The sequence below is a fragment of the Coloeus monedula genome (assembly GCF_965178545.1).
Source record: "Coloeus monedula genome assembly, chromosome: 21".
Taxonomy (NCBI): domain Eukaryota; kingdom Metazoa; phylum Chordata; class Aves; order Passeriformes; family Corvidae; genus Coloeus; species Coloeus monedula.
In genome coordinates this window covers 1,079,010-1,096,700 of record NC_138801.1, presented here as the reverse complement: position 1 = coordinate 1,096,700, position 17,691 = coordinate 1,079,010, and the positions used below count along the sequence as shown (strand labels likewise).

Here is a 17,691-nt window from a genome sequence, read left to right as displayed (position 1 = left end):
CGGGAGGCCCAGCACGAAGTGCAGGACAATCCTTATTCCTCCTTACCCACTCACTCGGCAGATAAATGCGGGGAGGGCCTGCAGAGCTCCCCAGGCTTCCCCAAGATCCTGGGCACGTGCTGGAGCTTGCACCTCCCTCCTGCCTGGCTGCTCTGCCACCACACCCGGGGGCAGGACAGAGCTGTGCTGCCTGTGGGCAGCTCTGGGCTCTGGGCACTGTGGCTGCCACAGGCTGCAAAGCCAGAACTGCTGCCTCCAGCACCAGCAGGCACTAGGAAAATGCACCTCAGCAGAGGATTCACAGCTGTCCATCCCTGCCTACCCTCTCCTAGCTGGGGCAGCTGCAGGACACAGAGCTGGCAGCAATTGGGATCCAGCATCTGCACCTTGGGGTCCTGGCACAGCCGCATGGGCCCAACATGTCCAGCCCAGCCCCAGCATTCTGTGTAGTTCCTGCAGAAATCCTCCACCTCCATGTGTTCCTTGGTGCCCGGAGACACCTCAACCACCATAAAACCACAACCTGGAGGTGGTTCACCTCCCCTGTCTCCTGCCCTGTGCACGAGGGGCCCTGAGACATGGGCAAGGTTGGGGAGGGATGGCAGCAGTAAAGAAACAGCTGGTGGGGGCAGCAGGAGAGGAGCAGAAATAGGAGAAAAGCCGGGACAGGCTTTACCCTTCCTTCACGCTGCCAAGCCAGGTTGGCAAGTGACAGGTTTGGGCACCAAGTGTGCAGTGGAACTGGGGGTCAGCACTGCCAACGGGGCAGGCTGGCAGTCAAGCCATGGCCCTGCAGCCTCAACTGTCCTTGCTGTGTACGAAACCTTCTGGGGCGTTTCAATAGCAGAGGTTAAATAGCATCACTGAGGAAGGCAGGGGGGAGGCGGTGCCCGCCAGCCCCGGGCACCAGTCCTGCCCCTGCTGGAGGCACTGGGGCACTGCCGGGTCGTGCTGGTGGCCGCTCAAGTCCGCTTGGCGTGCAGCATCTCGATGAGGAGGTTGTTGCAGGGCACCTCCCCGCTCAGGTGCTTGTGGTACAGGTACTCCTCAGCCTGCAGGCTCAGCGCCCGGACCTCCGCCAGCCACAGCAGCAGCTGGCGAAACTTGTCCGTGGAGTGGGGGTAGTGGCAGACCGTGTACTCCAGCAGCGCCGCGTTGGCCTTCTCCTGAGCATCCTTGGCCAGCGTGTGGTTCTCCAGGTACTTCACGTCTGCAAGAGGGAGGATGGGCATGAAATGGTGCCAAACTCATGTGTCTGTGCCATCCGTGCCACGCTGTGCTGGGTGAGCCAGGAGGGACCCACAGTCCTGGGTCAATGTCCCTCATGCATGAAAACACAGTGCAGGAGGGGACTACCCAGCCACGGGCTCTCCATCCCTACCCTACTCCCCAGGTCTCCCCTGATGCGGAAGACAGATTCCAAACCCCCTGGCAGTAGGACTGGTGTCTCCCTACCCTCACTACCCAGGAAGCTGCAAAGCCAGAAGGTGTTGCCAGCTGTGCCAACACACTGGGAGTCGCTGCCATCAGCCCTCTTTAATTCCTGAAGGTCGAGGAAGCGGCTGAATTAATTCCCTGATAAACCTGGTCTTTCCAATGTGGCAACCAGGCTCACCAGCCTGGAAACCCTAATCCTCCGTGCCTCGCCAGGGCCACAGCAGCTTCCCGTAATCCTGCTGCCAGCTCTGCTGCCAGCAGGGTAAGAAGCAGCTCAGCAGGCAGCGGCACCGAGGTGCAGGCAGGATCAGTTGTCCCTGCACGCAGATTTTGCTGGCTTCAGGGAACCAGCGCTGAGCACTGCCCCATCACCACCTACAGCTGCACACAGCGATGGTACCACACGCCTGCCCAGCAGAGACCTTGCTGCCAACCCCGGCACAGTCCCTCCAGGGCAAGTGGATTTAGTGGATTGACTGTGCAGGACGAGGTAATCGGGAGCGCTGCCTCGGTCACAGACCCGCTGGCTCTGCTGCCCACAGCCCCCGATGCAAGGCCAAATTCCCACTCACGGGCTGGGAACAGGGAAATCTGGGCACAGGGTCTGGCCAAGGCAGCTGGGAGTTTGGGGATCCCTTGAAGGGACTGTGGCACCCAAGGCTGCTGCAGCCCAGCAAAGCCGGAAGCCCCCGGGGGTCGGAGCCGGGAGCGGAGGCGTGGCTGGGGGCACAGCACAGCCGGGGGCTGTGAGCCCCCGGGGAGCGCCAGCCTCAGGCCATGCCCGTGGCCAGCACGGGCACTGCGGGGGCAGGCACAAAGGGCACAGGTTGTGCCAAGATGCAGTGTATCAGACCACCCTTCCCTTTTCACTCTGATGGCACATTTGCTCCTATTGTCTCCTGCTACCCGGGCTGTTGTTATGAAATCTCTTTATCTGCATAAGGTTGTTGTGCATGTCATTAAAAAAAAGAAGTTATATTGATAAATGTCAAATCTATCCTCTGAGTTGGCTCAACAATAGCTAGTTCTACTCGATGAACTCACCTGGTTCTCTGAAAGACCCTATTCACTGTTTAATTGAATATTTGAATAATCTTTTCATTCCTGCAAGGAATAAAGAATGTTGTCCAAATAACATTGACTCACTTCATTTAGAGACACTGCAGCAGTTGCAAAGACTGTCCTGTGACAAAGCCTCCCATCACACATACAGATATGCCTGGGATTATTTCTATGCCCTCAAGTGTTCTTCCTATTCACAGCTCCTTTTGTTTGGGAGAAGCTGCTGATAAATTGCAAACGCTTAAGGGAATGTGGGCTATAAAAGCCTCTCTTCCTCCCCTCCCCAAGAGTAGCTGCTTCATGAATGTAAGTCATGAAATCGAATGATAGGTCAATCCATTAAGGCTCTATTAAGCCCTTCTGTAGAACAAAGCTAACCTGTGCCGTCCTCATAAATATTGCTATTTTGAGAAGCCCTAATTTTAATTAAATCTCTTTACCTGCTCAGGAGAGAAATCTATTTAGAACTCAAATGGCAGCTCTTGTGAGCAGGGCTTGGCTTTGACTGTGCTGTGGCAGAGTGGTAAATGTGGAAATTCTCTTGTTAAAGGCAATTACATCCTGCACATAATACACAATCCCGTTCCCTACAGCTGAGCCTGCGAAGCGCAAATTACTCCAAGTGAGCTGTGCAATATGGAGAGAAAAAGTTGCATTTGGGGCAAAACGATGTATGGGAAAACAGCTATTGGATTCCACGCCCTCCCTGAAAGCGCCTGCTCAGGGGAAGCCATCGGGGAGGACGCTGCTCCTGCTCGCTGTGCTGGGCCGTACCAGGGGACACAGGGGGACCTGGGGCAGCACGGGGCGACCTGGCCCTCCTGGTACGGAGACCGTGGGGCAGCAGCCAGGGGAGGTCCTGGCTCGGGGTACGAGCTCCCCCATCTCCTTCATTTCCCAGCCTGGGCACTGTTTGTGCCACACCTTATCACAGCTTGAGCAACGAATTATCGTGCCTCGTTTCTCTGGATTTCTAAACAGCTCCAGAGGAAAGGAAAGCTGAGGGAGGAGATGCTGCAGGTGCAGCTCCCACCGCTGTCCCTGGACAGGACCCCACGGATGCAGAAGTGCAAGCACAGAGCAAGGCATTGGAACAGGGACGGGGCTGGCGGTGGGGACACGTCTGCCGCAGACAGTGGTGGGCTCACCGTGCCAGCACCAGCACTCGGCTGCCACAGGGATCCCAGGGGCAGGAGCGGGCTCTGCCACCCCGGGGACGTTTCAGGCTCTGGAACAGGGCCCACGGCTCCGGTGTTATTTTGTCTGGGTGAGGTGGGAGCGTGCGAACCGCAGGCTCCAGGCTGAGCCTAATCAGGAGCGCCGGAGCCCCTGCCCAGCGCGGCGCTCGGGCCTCTGACGCAAATCCCGGGAGATACGGCCGGCCCGGCCGCGCTCGCCTCTGTCAACACGCCTGTTTTCCCTCTGCCGTATCAGCGCTTGTTTCCCTGCCCGGTGTGCTGGGCGAGTGACCAAAACAGGCTCCTCTTGGCCAAAGGGGTGACAATGTCCCCTGCAGCTGGAGCAGAGCTCAGCCCCGCAGCGGGAGACGTTTTGGACCCCGGGTGAGAGGGGGACAGGCAGGTGCCAGCTCTCGCTCCTGGCTCCTCATTAGAAGCCCCTTTGTCGCACAGCCGGACCCTGGGCTGTGTGTGCCCCCTCCAGCCGCGCTCCCACCCCAGACCCCACATGCAGCAGCACCGCCGTGACCCCAGAGCAGCTGCCCCTCGCCCTAGTGCCCCCCGGCTACACTCACCGAGGCTGAAGAGGATGAGGAACTTGAGGCATACGAATTCGTGCCGGTCCACTTGGAGCGAGTGCAAGTGCAGGACGAGCTCCTGTGCCCGCAGCACCAGCGTGTTCAGGATGGAGCCGGCCTGGGCTGAGATGGTCGACATGTCCACCTGCAGGGACAGGGGTGACATCAGCTTTGGCAGCCCCAGCCTCACCACAACCTGCTGCAGGGCACCTCACACAGGCCAGGAGCTGGGGCGAGCCCTGAGCACCGACTGAGAATTAGGGGTGTCAAAAAAAAGACTGACAGGTGAAACAGGAACACCGTTTAAAACGGGAGGGCCCTTCACAGGGTGCTGGAATTGAAGGAAACACATCTCCAAAAGCCACCCCTGGGGAGGGAAGGTGCCCCTCCTCACATCCCACCCCTGAGAGTATGGGTGGGGTTGTTGATCTTTCCATTAAGAAACATTATTCTCCAGAACCAGGAGGTGTGTGGCAGGATGGGACAGGATAGGACCTTCTGCACAAGCAGACCCAGAGTGTAACAACAGCACCTGTCTGCCCTATGCCGAGTTGGGCACACTGGGACAAAAGAAAGAAGTCACTCCATTCCCGCATGCAGCCCCTGCCTGTCCCCACTGCCTCTCCACAGCCCCGCCACAGTCCCAGAGGCCATTTCTCACCTCCTGGCCGGTGACCAGCAGCACACTGTGCTCCTTGCCGTGCTGCAGCTGCCGGTAGATGTGGTCAAACACCAGCAGCTCACTCCAGCAGTTCTGCAGCAGCTTCATCTGGTCACCCACCTGAAACAGAGCGGGAGCAGCACAGTTGACGCCCACTGTGCTGCACTGCACAGCACCCACCCTGTGGATTCCGCAGGAGGGGGGGTCCCCTGGGGTGAGCATGGAGAGCTGGAGCTGCACCCCAGAAAGGGGGACCCCAAGCTGGAGGAGAGGAGATGGGCAGGTGGCTTTGCAGAGCTGGCTTCCAAGCAGCTCAGCATGTTTCAGTGGCACTTGCTGGCTCTTTTCATCATGGGTCTTCTCCCGTGAACAACCTCCCCAGATTGCACACAAATTTTAACAAAATGACTGCGGGAGGGACACAGGGTGGCTGCACAAAGGGCCTGTGTGTCCAGACAGCCCCTCTGGATACTTTAAAGTGAAAGAAGACAGTGCTCATCCTCAACTCCCTGCCCAGGATGGCAGGTTTGGGGGGGCAGCACGGCCGTGGGGGAGCCGCTGGGCGCAGGACATCGCCGTGCCCTGCAGCTGCCAGCCCAGCCCTGCCCACGCACCCACACACGCACTTGTGATCACGTGCACTTGTGCACATGTGCGCAGAGAAACTCCTGGGATTGTCCCTGTGAGGAGCTCGAGCCAGGACACCGGCTGGAAGGGTCCTCAAAGGTCTCACAGGGCACTGGGGACCGCAGGCAGCACCAGTGACTGGCAGGATGAGCTGCCAGAGCCAACAGCTGCATTTGGAAGAACTAAGAGCCCTGCCAGGCCCCTGGGCCTGGAGCTGCGGCAGGATGCAGGGCACGCTGCCTTCCCCACTGACCTGCCAAGAACCACCATGGGTCACTGGCTTCATTCCCTCGGCACTGCTCTCCACTGAACCCCAACTCCTTTCCACAAAGAACAGAACCCCTGCCCTGCCTGGACTCCCCTCTCCTGCAGGGACACTGTAGGGAAAGGGTTGGGATTATGGTACTGCCCCCACAACCTCCCTGCGGAGCAAATCCAGCGCCAGCAGCCGAGCTCTGCAGGGCCATTGTGCTCCCCCTTTAATAGAGGGAAGACAGATGCAGCATCACAGAGCTGGATAATGCCCTCATTTTGCTGAAGAGGCTGCAATAAACCTGTGCTGGGAGATTGCAAAAGGAATAGAAGCCAGATGAGAAAGAGCTTTACGGTCTCCGAGCCGGCGCTCCCTGCGAGCCGCTGGGATTTGTCTCTCGAGTGTGGTGGGTGACCAGAGCCGGCCGTGAGGCAGTGCAGGGAATGGGATGAGGTGGGAAGGCAGTGACGGTGGCTGGGCTGTGGCACCGCTCTGCCCGATGGCACCAAGCCGCCTGCAGGGCAGGGCCGTGAGCACTGCGGGGTTGCCGAGGCCGCGCTCGCCCCTCATCCCCAGAGCAGTGCAGCAGCCGCCGTGCATGGCCCAGCACCGCAGAGCGTGAGGCCCCTGTCCACCTGCTCGACAAAATGCTGGGGAAAAGCTCATTCTGCACCAAATCAAAATGGAGACTTTCTGCACCCTGCCAGAAGGTGAGTGGCCGCCTGTTACGGTGGCCAGCCCCAGCAGGGAGCTGGGGCCAACCCAGCTGCACAATCCCGGCCGGTGCCGAGCGCCTCCGCTCTGGCTCAGTCAGGGCGTTGTTTTGGAAGTTCTTTCCTGTGCCTCATTCCTGAGCGGGATGTGCTCCAGCAGGGAGAGACAGAAGGTTTTGCCTTGAAAACCATTTTTAAAAATTAGCTTTTCCAAAGAAAGCACTTCGACAATTTTGAAATCTTATTTTCTGCCTTTAAAAATTGCTAATCAGCTTCTCTCAAACACTGAGGGGGGTTTGGCTGCCTCCCTGAAGCCCCTCAGCAGCACATTTCACCCTGCATGGCTGCTGCAGGGCTGTTCCCTTGCCAGCACACTCCGCCGTGCTGCGGCTCTTCCGGGGAGCGTCGCAGTGCACCAGAGCCACATGGCCGTGGCACAGAGGGAATGCGCTTGGGAGCATGATGGGGTGGGCTGGGGGCTCTGTGGGCTGGTCAGGGCTGGCTGGGGTGCACGGAGTCATCCCCAGCACCAAGCTGGGTGTCCCCATGGCCCAGACAGCCTGCACAGCCCTGCTCCAGCACTGGAGCTCCGCTGCAGGGGGGCTCAGGCTGGGGTCACCTGGCTGCACCCCGCCCTGGCCTGGCCTGCTGGGAGCAGAGGGCTGCTAATGGAGGGGCACTCAGAGGCAATCAATCCTCCCAGCGAGGCGGCAGCACACACGCTCGCCGTTAAAAGTTAAGCAAAGGATCTTCCTCTTTTAATGTCAAGGCTTTTCCACAGAGTGCTTTATCAAAGGCCTGATGCAAGCTGTCTTTGAGAGGCAATTTTTATCTTTTTTTTAAAGCGAGCATTTAACCCATTCACAAAACACACAGTGTAACCCTCCCCACACTGGAAGAGCAATCCCTGATGAGCTGCAACCCACAGAAATTGCAGTTCTCTGTGGGACCGACTGGGTCTGGAGTGGTGCAGAGGGGAGGCAGGGCATGCAGAGGCAGGGATGGTGCTGCCTGGGCACAGGGCTGCAGTGGGTGTAGTTTTAAATCTTCTGCAGCCTTCCCTGTGGGTTCATAGGTACAAGGTGAGGAAGCTCCTGTGAGTGTTGGGGCTCCCCAAAATGTGCCCAGGCTACACAGGGACAGCGCAGCCCCACAGTGCTCACTGCTCCCTGCACGGCTGGTTCAGGGCATCCCCCACCTCGGGTACCACCACTTTAGGAAGGAGAGTGACCCACCAGCAGCACTTCTTTGGCAGGAAACCCTGAACTGGTCCCAGGACATCCATCCCCAGCCACAGGCACAAGCAGCACTTGGATGCTCCCAGCCTGCCCCCACCCCACAGATGCCCTCTGAGCCTCCTCCCAGATCTCAGGTGCAGGATTTGCCCCTGGGCATGGCACACATCAGCACTCTGAGCCGCAGCCCCAGCAATTACTGAGTGCCAGCAGGACCCATCACCTTGGCTACTGAGAAGTGCCAAAGTGGATTAGTGTCCACCAGCCTCCCGCAATGGAAAACCCACACACATCCAAGGTGTTAATGGTCAGTGCAGGTCCCCATTGCCATGCCCAGATATCACCACGATGTGCACCTTAAAACAAATAACCTTCAACAGGGTGGCTAGCCCAGGATCCCATCTCCCTGCTGGCTCCCCTGCTGCTGCAGCCCTGGCTGCGTGGGCACCACAGCTCTGCAGGCAGGGCTGTGCTGGCTGGGACACCACAGGCAGGGAAGTGTCACATTTCCCCCAGTGCATGGGATGCTAAACATTGCTGCAGCATCCATGACCAGAAGGAGATTTTAAATCTGCCAAAAAAGCTCTGGCCAGTGGCCAGGAGATGGGGTCAAGATGACCCACATGTTAAAGGCAGAGAAGCAACTGACTGCAAACAGGCTTTGTCGTGGCTCTGAGATCTCTAAGCACGACTGAGGGAGAGCAGCCCAGCAGACAGACCCAGTGAGCACAGGGATCCCTGGGTCCGTGGGAATGGTGCTGCCCTCAGCATCCCCCCCATCGCTGGAGCTTGCCTGTGGATGGGAGGGTGGCTTGCCCCAGCCCCTGGGCACAAAGGGGCTGAGGAGGGGGCTGGCATCATCCCACCACCCTGCGGCTGCACTGTGCCCCTCCAGTGGCGCAGGGACCCGCTGCACACCCAGCCCAGCCTGGCCTTCGGGCTGAAACTGTGGCAATTTGTTTAACATTCCTGGCTGCTCATCCCAATCTAGAGGTCACTGCAACCCTGTGTACACAATATTGATATGTAGGTATGGCAGTGACACCTATATAAACCAGGTTGTGCAAGGCATGTGTGTATAAAGCATGCCAAAACCAGACACAATGTGAGTGTGCAAGCGCACGCGTGTGCGCATCCCTCTCTCTGTCTCTCTCCATATACATATAAAAAAATTACATCTGAAAGGACAAAGTTGCCTGAGACTCACGACCCAACAAAATATATTTCACCCCCGGCCCATATTTTTCTTCCTGAAAAGATGCTGCAAATCTTCCCTCAGTCCTGACACATCTCATCTAGACTCAGTTAAAGTTCGTATTTATGGGCGTCAGCGCTGACCTCTTCCACCTCCGCCCGCGCGGCCTCGCGCCGTGGCTGCCTGGCCGGCCCTCGATAAACAAGCGGGCCCCCAAATCCCCCTCTGCCGTGCAGCGTTATTAGTCTTGCCTCCGAAGGCCAGCGCAGTCCGTAATTCTCCTCCTGGTGACATGAGATGAACGCCGCGACATCAGTCTCCCAGCGGATTGGCATGGGGACCCTCGTTTGTCAGTGGCAGACTGACAGAATTACTGGCCCTTAAATGAAACGATATATCTGGGAAGTTAAATCTGTTTTCAATCTGACTGCCCCGCGCCTGCGGGCGGACGTGGCGTGTGAGTCGATGTCAAGAGGCCATTAGCCCCTGGCCCCCCTCCTTCCCCGGGCGCAGTGGTGGAGCCAGGGGGGCTCTTCCCAATGTCCCCCAGCCCAGCCACCGCGCCAGGAGTGTTGGAGACAGTCTGGCCCTCACCAGGTTGCTAGGGTGGGAATGGGAATGGGAACAAGACTGGTCAGCTCCAGGGGAAACTGCTCCCACTCTCCGCAGGCAGGGACCAAAGGCTTGTCCTAACCAGGCGTGAGCCAGCAGGTCCCCGTGTCCCTGAGGATTTGCTCCTTTGTCTCCAGGCTCCCTGTGAGGCCCCAGGGAGAAGCCAGGTCTCTGCAAACAGCCCTGTGGAAGGAGCACAGGGGTGCTGGGAGGGCTCAGGCAGGGCAAGCCATAATGGGGCAATCTGCCCACACCTCCCCTTCTCACCTGCCTGCACCTCCTCCCCGAGTAGTGCCAGCCTGGCAGGATGCCCTGGAGAGCTGTCCCAGCACAGTGCCTTTCCAGCCTGGATCCCCACTCTGGCCTCAGCCAACAGCCCTTCCCTGCTGGGGCTGGGGACTGTCCCCTTCACACAGACCTTCCCAGGGGATGGAGAGGGCTGCTGGCATTCCTGCCCTGAGGAACCCCGAGCACGCAGCGGGGACTGCTGGTGCCATCGATCTCGGAGATTGTGATGTTCCTCCATGCTGGCTTTAGGGCAGAGCCATAAACCCTGTGCTAGCAGGAGTTCATTTACCGCCCCAGCAGCCGTTTGCTTTTATGTGCCAGGCAGGAGCAGGAAAGGGGATTCAAGATCTCAGACGTACTCCTGCTTCCCACTGGCTGCTCTCCCATTCCTGAGGAAAAGCCACCGCCCTGGCCAGGGAGGATGCGCCATGCCAGGTGGGCAGGGGCAGCCCCAGCACCGCCTGTGGGGACACTGGGGACACCAGGCACCTCCGCTCTGCGCTGGGGCTCGGAGCTGCCCGGGGGTCTGTGCACAGAGGGGAGTCAGGGATGGCAATGCCACGTTCTCCCTCTGCCCCTGGAGCCGGGGTGGGCTGTGGTGTCCTGCAGTCCCCGGCCCTGCGAGGTGCTGGGAATGCACCCCCCAAACACCATGTGGGTGAAGGCAAAAAGCGTGAGGCCCCAGGATGGCAGGGATGGATGTGGGCACCCGCTGAGCACTGGACCCCATGTCCTGAGCATGGCAGGGCGCATGCCCTGCTCCCAACAGGACGCTGACAGCTCTGCCCAGGTGAGGCCTGTGGCACTGCCATCCCCCCAGAGTCCCACGGCAGGAGGAGAACCCGCCAACACCGATTCACACAGGAACAGCCTATTTTGGTGGCGCAATCAGGCTGACAATGGAGTTACAAGGCTACACAGCTATACAGCTGGGAACTGAATTTACACTGTTTACAATATCTCCTGCAAAACAACAACCACCCTGTTCCCAAAATCCAGGCTGGACACTGATATGATTGAAACAAGCCCAACCCACCCCCACAATGCCATTTCCTGACACTGTTCTGGCAGACGGGGGCTATTTTGAGCCATGAGGCTCAGCCACACTCAGCCCCATGGCACAGGGAAGAGCCTGGTCCTGTCCTACCACACAGTCCCACTGGAAGAAGGTGATTTTGGCCAGAGACAGACAGCACAACCTCATGCTGGAAACACAACAAAGCACCTGAGTCTCACAGCTGCCCCAGGACATTGCTCACTGAGTTTTGGCCATGTTGCAGAATTTTCTCTCCCATTTTTGCACCAGTTTGGGATCTTAGGTCAGCCCACGACATGAATGGAAAATTTCTGAAAGCTCAGCAAGGTGTGCAGGATGGCAGAAGGTGCCCCAGCCCTGCTGACCCTCCCATGGCCCCAGTAAATGTTCTGGGGCATTTGCTAGAGGGAATGTCCTGGCAGGATGGAGGTCAGCTCCACATCCCCCAGCTGGGCACACTCATGGGGTGCTGGCAGCACACACGGCTGTGGAGCCAGGCTCGGGGTGTCCCCTGCCCCAGCCAGCCCTGCCCCGGCTGCCCGGCACTAATAGGACCCACCTGACCACATCGATTTTCCTCCTAAAGGCAGAGGAGAGAATTGTCTCAACTATAATTCCTCAACGTTACATTTTTCAATTATATCTTGAGCTTGACACCACAGTCACTCTGCCGGCGATTGCCTCAACACCTGCCCCCGCCGTGATGAATCTGAAATCATTAGCCCCACATGACAGTGGGAATCGCTCCAGCATCGCGGCTGGGCCCAGCAGCTCCAGCTCTGCCGTGCAGGGAGCTGGGAGCAGGACTGGGATGTGTCAACAGATCTGCAGTGATGGCCCCGGGCTTGTGCCCATGGGTGTTGCCCTGTCCTCACAATATTTCACCCTCAATCCTGCCCACAGCCACATCCTGTCCTCACATCACAGCAGCCTCGATCCTGCCCACCTCCCGTTGTCCCCCCAAGAGCAGCATCCGTCCCCAGAGGTCCTACCTCCAGCTCCTTGAAGAAGATGCAGCTCCGTGCCCACTCCACAATGGAGAAGAGGGTCTGGTCGGCCATCTTGCACATGAGGCCAAAGGTGCTGAGCTTCTCATGCCGGCCTTTGCCCTGCTCTGGCTGCAGGCAGGACAGTATCCGTGCCTTCACCTGGGCCTCGTCAGGCTCCAGCTGCAGCAGCTTCAGGATGACCTCAGGGATGTCAGGGGGGGAGCTGCTGGGGTAGGTCTCTGGGTACATGTAAGCAGGCACAGCCTCATGGGCATTTGTGTAGTGGTCAGGGTACTCGGACTTGATGGCGCGGTTGGGGAAGGAGGGGTAGTGGTAGCCGGGCAGCGGCGCGTGGCCGGGCACAGTCATTCCCAGGGAGGGCGTCCCGTAGGGGCTGCGCTCGTAATCCACGGGCGTCAGGGCGGCCGGGTTGGGCGGCAGGGTCTTGGACATGGCATGGATGCTGTGGATGGTGGAGGACAGGCTGTAGTCACTCTGCACAGGGGACATGATTTGAGGCACGGTCTCCAGCTTGAAGCCATTGGCACGGATCAGAGCTTTCTTCTGCTGCTTTAAGGCACGGTCCCGCTTGTACATGGGTCCAAACTTGTTCCTCCCTCCACGCATCCGGTCTGCACGGACAGCTGGAGACAGAGAGAGGGCAGAGACTACAGTGAGCCCACATGGAGAGAGACTAGGGCTTCCACAGGACACAGAGTAAACGCTGGGGGACATGACTTAGTGGCAAAAAGGGTTTGTGGGGCACTGGGGAGACCTTCCCAGAGAGCTGACGGCAGGTTGTGTCACTCCCAGCCCAGCCAGTGTCACCCTCAGAGCCTCTGGGGATTGCAGGAAAGAAGACACATTTGGCTTTCACTACAAAACGAGCTGGGGAATAAAGCAGCTTTCATTCCCCGTGGGTTGAGGGGGCAGCCCTTAAAGCCTGAGCAGAGCAGGGGGTTTGACACCCACTTTAGTTTTAACAACCCCTGTCACTGGACCAGCCCTGGGATTTCCTTGTTTCTGCAGAACCTGGGACCGCACAGCCCCCTCGGGACCCTGGTTCCCTCCACCCAGGCTGCACGTGCTAATTCTCTGCAAATCTCTGCCCCGTTGTCGGGCAGCACGGCTGGCAGGTTCCAGCGCTTCACCCCACTGGCCTCAGGCAGGAGGCTGCCAGCCCCGGGGGTCCCAGCCTCGGTGAGGGCTCTGCCGGAGCATCCCGCTGGCAGAGCCCCTCTGACAGCTGCAGCAGAGCAGATGCTCCCACCAAACCAAAAAAGCCCCAAGGATCTGCCAGCACGCAAGGGAGTAGGTGCTTCTCTGCAGCAGGAGCCCTGCTGTGGTCCCGGGGGCTGCTGCCCTGGCATCCCCTTGGAAGAGCCTCAGATCGCTGGAAGGCAGGAGCTGGGGGCTGGACGGCAGCGCACAGGCACGGAGGAGAGCGCCAGCGAGAACAGACTGCAGCGAGCATCAAAGGCAAAACCCCTCTGCTAGTTTGTGCTCCTGCTGACAGCCAGAGGGTCTTGCTTTGCGTCTCAGCTGTTACCTCTGCCTTTCTTTTGCCTACTTATCCTGGGGCACACAGCCAGCCCCCCCCGGAGAGCTGCAGCACTTCCCCAACGCTCCCAAGGCAGGCTGGAAAGGCGGGAGCGTGGCCGGGAGCAGCAGCATTTCCAGGACGAGCAGGAATGTGCTCCCAGGAGAGCCGCCCTGGCTTCCTCCCTCATTCTTTATTCATGAAAACAGCATCTCGCTGGGAGCGGGCTGCCAGCGGCAGCCTCTGAAGAGAGGGGTGCTGTGGCCTCCGCTCCTGAGAGCCGGCCCACACCTCTCCGGGCAGCAGAGAGCTGTCCCGGGGCAGTTCCTGACTCGGGTACAAGGGAGGTGGCCACACTCAGCACGTGTGCACACCCCAGCCGAGGTCCCGCACAGGCAGGAGGGCTGGGAGCCCGAGCTGGCACAGGCAGGTCTGGCAGCCCTGGCCACACATCCCAGAGCCAGAGGACACGGAAAACCGAATCTCACACCCCCTCGAAGTGACATGTTCCCACCACTGCCCGAGGTCGGGCTCAGTGATGACTGCATCCCAAAGCAAACCCCTGTGACCCTGGGCAAGCATGCACAGGCAGGGACCCCCCCTAGTGCTGCCTGCACTCCCACACACAGCGAGAGGTGCTCGCAGTTCAGTCTCACAAACCCTCCAGAGGCAACTGCATACACCTCCTCCCCTCTCCCACCAAGAACACAAAGGGAGAAGAGGCCTTTTAATTCCCTCCTGCTCTGCTTTTCCTGCCATTTGTGCTACACTTGGGATTGGGAAGAACTTGCCATTTGCCGTGTCCCAGCTGACAGCTGAGAAGCAAATGATGCACCCTGGCCTCCAGGGCAAGGGGACCCAAGTGGAGCCACCCAGGAAGCACCTGCACCCCCATCAACTCTTCCAAAACCATCTGCAGGTGACCCCCGAGCCACACACACACATGGTGGCAGGAGGGATCTCCAGCAGCCCCGCTTCCGACTCCCACTGCCTTGCCTGCTCCCATCCCAGTGCAGAGCCCTGGCTGGGGCAGGCTGTTGGCCAGGCTCTGCCTCCCTTTGGCCACCTCTCTTTGCCTGGGCAAGGCCATGAAGGGTGCCATGGGTAGTGCTGCAGGGTGCCCAGGGCTGTAGGCAGAATTGGGCCAGGGCTGTGCTTCTCTCCCTGGGCAAGTTTTGCTGCCACCTCCCTTCAGGCACTTTGAGGGGTGCCTGTGTCAACACTGTGTTCCCAAAATCAATCACCTCGGGGTTGCTCTTGTTGTTTGGACCTGTAGACTCACCTCCAAAGCATCACCTCAGATGCCCAAAAATACTAGGAGCTGTGTTTTTTACCACAAAAGAGGTGGTTCCATGGGAATATCACCCTTGGTTGGGTAATTGCCTTGTCTGCCCAGCTCTGCTAAGGAGCCAACAGCAAGAAAATACGCAAGAAAAGGCTGTTGGGATAGCTCTGGGACCAAAGCACCTCCACAGCGAACACGACAAAAACTGCTGGAAAGGGACAAATTGAGACCATGCCTTTTCCTCCCAGGCACCCTGCCTATCTGTCGTAGGGTCCCCAGCCCCTGCCCAGCTCCCAAATCCCCTTGCGACATCAATCAAAACTGCCAGAGCATGCACCGAGGGATTTAGGGCACCAGTAACTCCAGCCCAGGGAGGAGAGTGGAACTGGGATCTGTTTTGGAAGCCAGCCCACGCCGGGAGTTCGCAGGGGTTGAACGTGCAGCTCGATGTTGTGTCTTACTCCTGCGCTTCTGCTCGCAGGCTCCCACCCCGCTCCCGGAGCGAGCGGCCGCCCTGCCAGAACATGAAGGACTTTCCGATTAACCGCGCTGTGTCCCGAGCAGCGAGCCCGGCAGCCGAGGGGCTCATCCCGGCAGCCGAGGGGCTCAGCCCGGCCAGGGTCGGGAGGGAGGACTCAGCCCACTTCCACCCGCTGCAAAACGCAAACGATTTCAAGGGCGAAGTGGGGAGGGGGCGGCTGACTCTGGAGTGGGGGGCTCCTTCTGCCTCTGCGTTTGCTCTGCCATCCCGCACCAACGACCTGTCCCCCAAATATATCTCGTTGCCGGATGCTGAGCATTGTGGAACCCGTAACACGCGGCAACACGGGCTGTCGGGGCCCGACTCTGATGTCGGGATCCTCTGCGCCGACAGGAGAGAGGCTGTGGGGCTGGAATCGCCCCCTCTGGGGGTCAGAAATCCGTTAAACTAAATGTCACCGAGAGGAAAAATATAATTTGTGGTGGGTCTGCGGCAGTTTTATTGCAATCCCCATATTTTCAAACGTTTTCCTTAAGTCTCCGCTTCTGGAATTATGTGCTTAAGGAAAACAGTAATTTATTTGCTATTTCCCAACCTTCCTGCCAGCAAAAAAAAATCCTGGAAAGTTGAAGCCGTAGCAGCAGGAACCCCGGGGAAACAAACAAAATGAAACAAGGAAAAGAAGGAGACGACGCGAAAAAACGATTTTTTTCTTAACTTGGGAGGGCAAAACGGAATCGAAGCGGCGGCGCGACTGACCGCCCCGGGGAGGTGGCGGCGGCGGGGACAGCGCGACCGGTCCCGGCAACTGCACAGTCCCTGCACAGTCCCCCCAAAGTCCCCGGCCCCGCCGCCGCCCCCCGCCCCGCCGTGCCGTGCCCGGGCCGTCCCTACCTTCCAGGCGCATCCCCACGGTGAGGCACTTCTGGAAGCGGCAGTAGGGGCAGCGCTTGCGCTGGGTCTTGTCGATCTTGCAGCTCTGGCTCTCGGTGCAGGTGTAGTGCTTGTTGTTCTGCACCGTGCGCTTGAAGAAGCCCTGCGGCAGCGGCGATGCGGTGGGCACCGACACCGGCATTCCGGCACCGGCACCCCGGCACCGGCACCCCGTCCCATCCACCCGCGTTCGGCAGAGGCTCCCGCCGCGCTGGGGGCTCCCGTCGCGGCCGCGCTCCCCTCCCACCGCCGGGCGCGAATCCGCCGCTAACGAAAACGGGCGAGAGAAGCCCCGCGGCCGGTCCCGCTGCCCCGGCCCCTGCAGAGCCCCCTCCCCGCTCCCTACACAGCCCCGGACCCCTCTTCCCCGTGCAGCGCTCCCCGCACAGCCCCGGCCTCGCAAGGCGCCGGTCACGCAGAGCCCCGGTCCCGCTTCCCCGGCCCCGCACGGCCCCAGCTGCGATTCCTCAGCCCCGCACAGCCCCGGCTCCGCAGCCCCGACCCCGCGCGCCCCGGCCGATCCTACCTTGCAGCTCTCGCAGGTGAGCAGCCCGTAGTGGTACCCGGAGACCTTGTCCCCGCAGACCGGACAGAGCTCGTCCAGGTCCTCATCATAGGAATAGTCCATCCCCTCCAGCGGCCCTGCTACGGGACGAGCCGCGGTCAGCGGGACGGGATGGGAAGGGGACGGACGGCGACCCCAGCCCCGGCACTGGGTGCGGACCGGGAGTGGGCGCGATGGAGACCGAGCGGCAGGTGCGGGAGCCGGAGCTCTTTATAGCGCCTGGAAGAGCATCTCCATGTTGGTGCGGGCTCACGGCCAGCCCCCCGGGGCTGGGGAACCTCCTCTGGGAGAGCGGGCGGCTCGCGGCGGCGGGGACGGGGCGGGGGCGGAGGGACCCGCCGGCCCGGGCACCGGGAACACGGCGGCTGGGCTGGGGAGCGGCTCGGCCAGGCCTCGGCAGCATCAGGGTTTCCCCAGGGACTCCCCCAGGGACAGGCAAGGGGCACTGCTCTGCGGGAAGGGGCGCAAGACCCTCCTTGCTCCCCCGCACCATCTGTGGGGAACAACAAGCCCCCCAACCTCTCTGGAGTGTTCGGCCTGAGAGAGGCAGGACCTGCTGAGAACCAGGAGTCTCAGGGCTGGAGCAAAACTGACCATGTCTGGGCATGAGCCTGCTCTGCTCAGCACACAGCCCTGAACCACCAGCTTTGTCAGAATATACGATTACCCCACACCAGCTGCCCCTGCCAGCCCAGGGAGAGCTGTGTGGGGAGCACTGCGGTGTGCAGCAGCTCCTGAAATCTCCTCTGGGGCCACGGCTGAGGAGATGAATTTGGACCTAGCATTGGCCACCCCACCTGGAGTACCCACTCCAAAAGGTGTCGTGGTCGGCCTGTCAGACAGCAAGTATCAAATCAATGCTTCACAATTAGAGTTTCTTAATGAAATATTCCATGACAGCAGCAGACCAGCGCAGGAGCACCCTGGCTCCTGGCACATCCCGTTTATCAGGACGCTCCCAGGCCACACGCCACGGCTCAGGGCTTGGCTGTGGGGAGCTCGAGGCTCCAGCTCTGAGTCAGG

At 59.7% G+C, this 17,691-nt stretch overlaps 1 protein-coding gene across 1 annotated transcript; it reads right to left on the bottom strand.

Annotated features, from left to right (window-relative positions):
- Positions 1–962: 962 nt before the first annotated feature.
- NR5A1 (nuclear receptor subfamily 5 group A member 1) lies at positions 963–16,731 on the bottom strand (the record flags this gene model as incomplete). Its single annotated transcript, XM_082295081.1, has 6 exons — positions 963–1,210; positions 4,253–4,400; positions 4,917–5,036; positions 11,868–12,508; positions 16,065–16,206; positions 16,630–16,731. 6 exons carry the CDS (start codon positions 16,729–16,731, stop codon positions 963–965), a joined length of 1,401 nt encoding a protein of 466 aa, XP_082151207.1.
- Between the last annotated feature and the right edge of the window lie 960 nt (positions 16,732–17,691).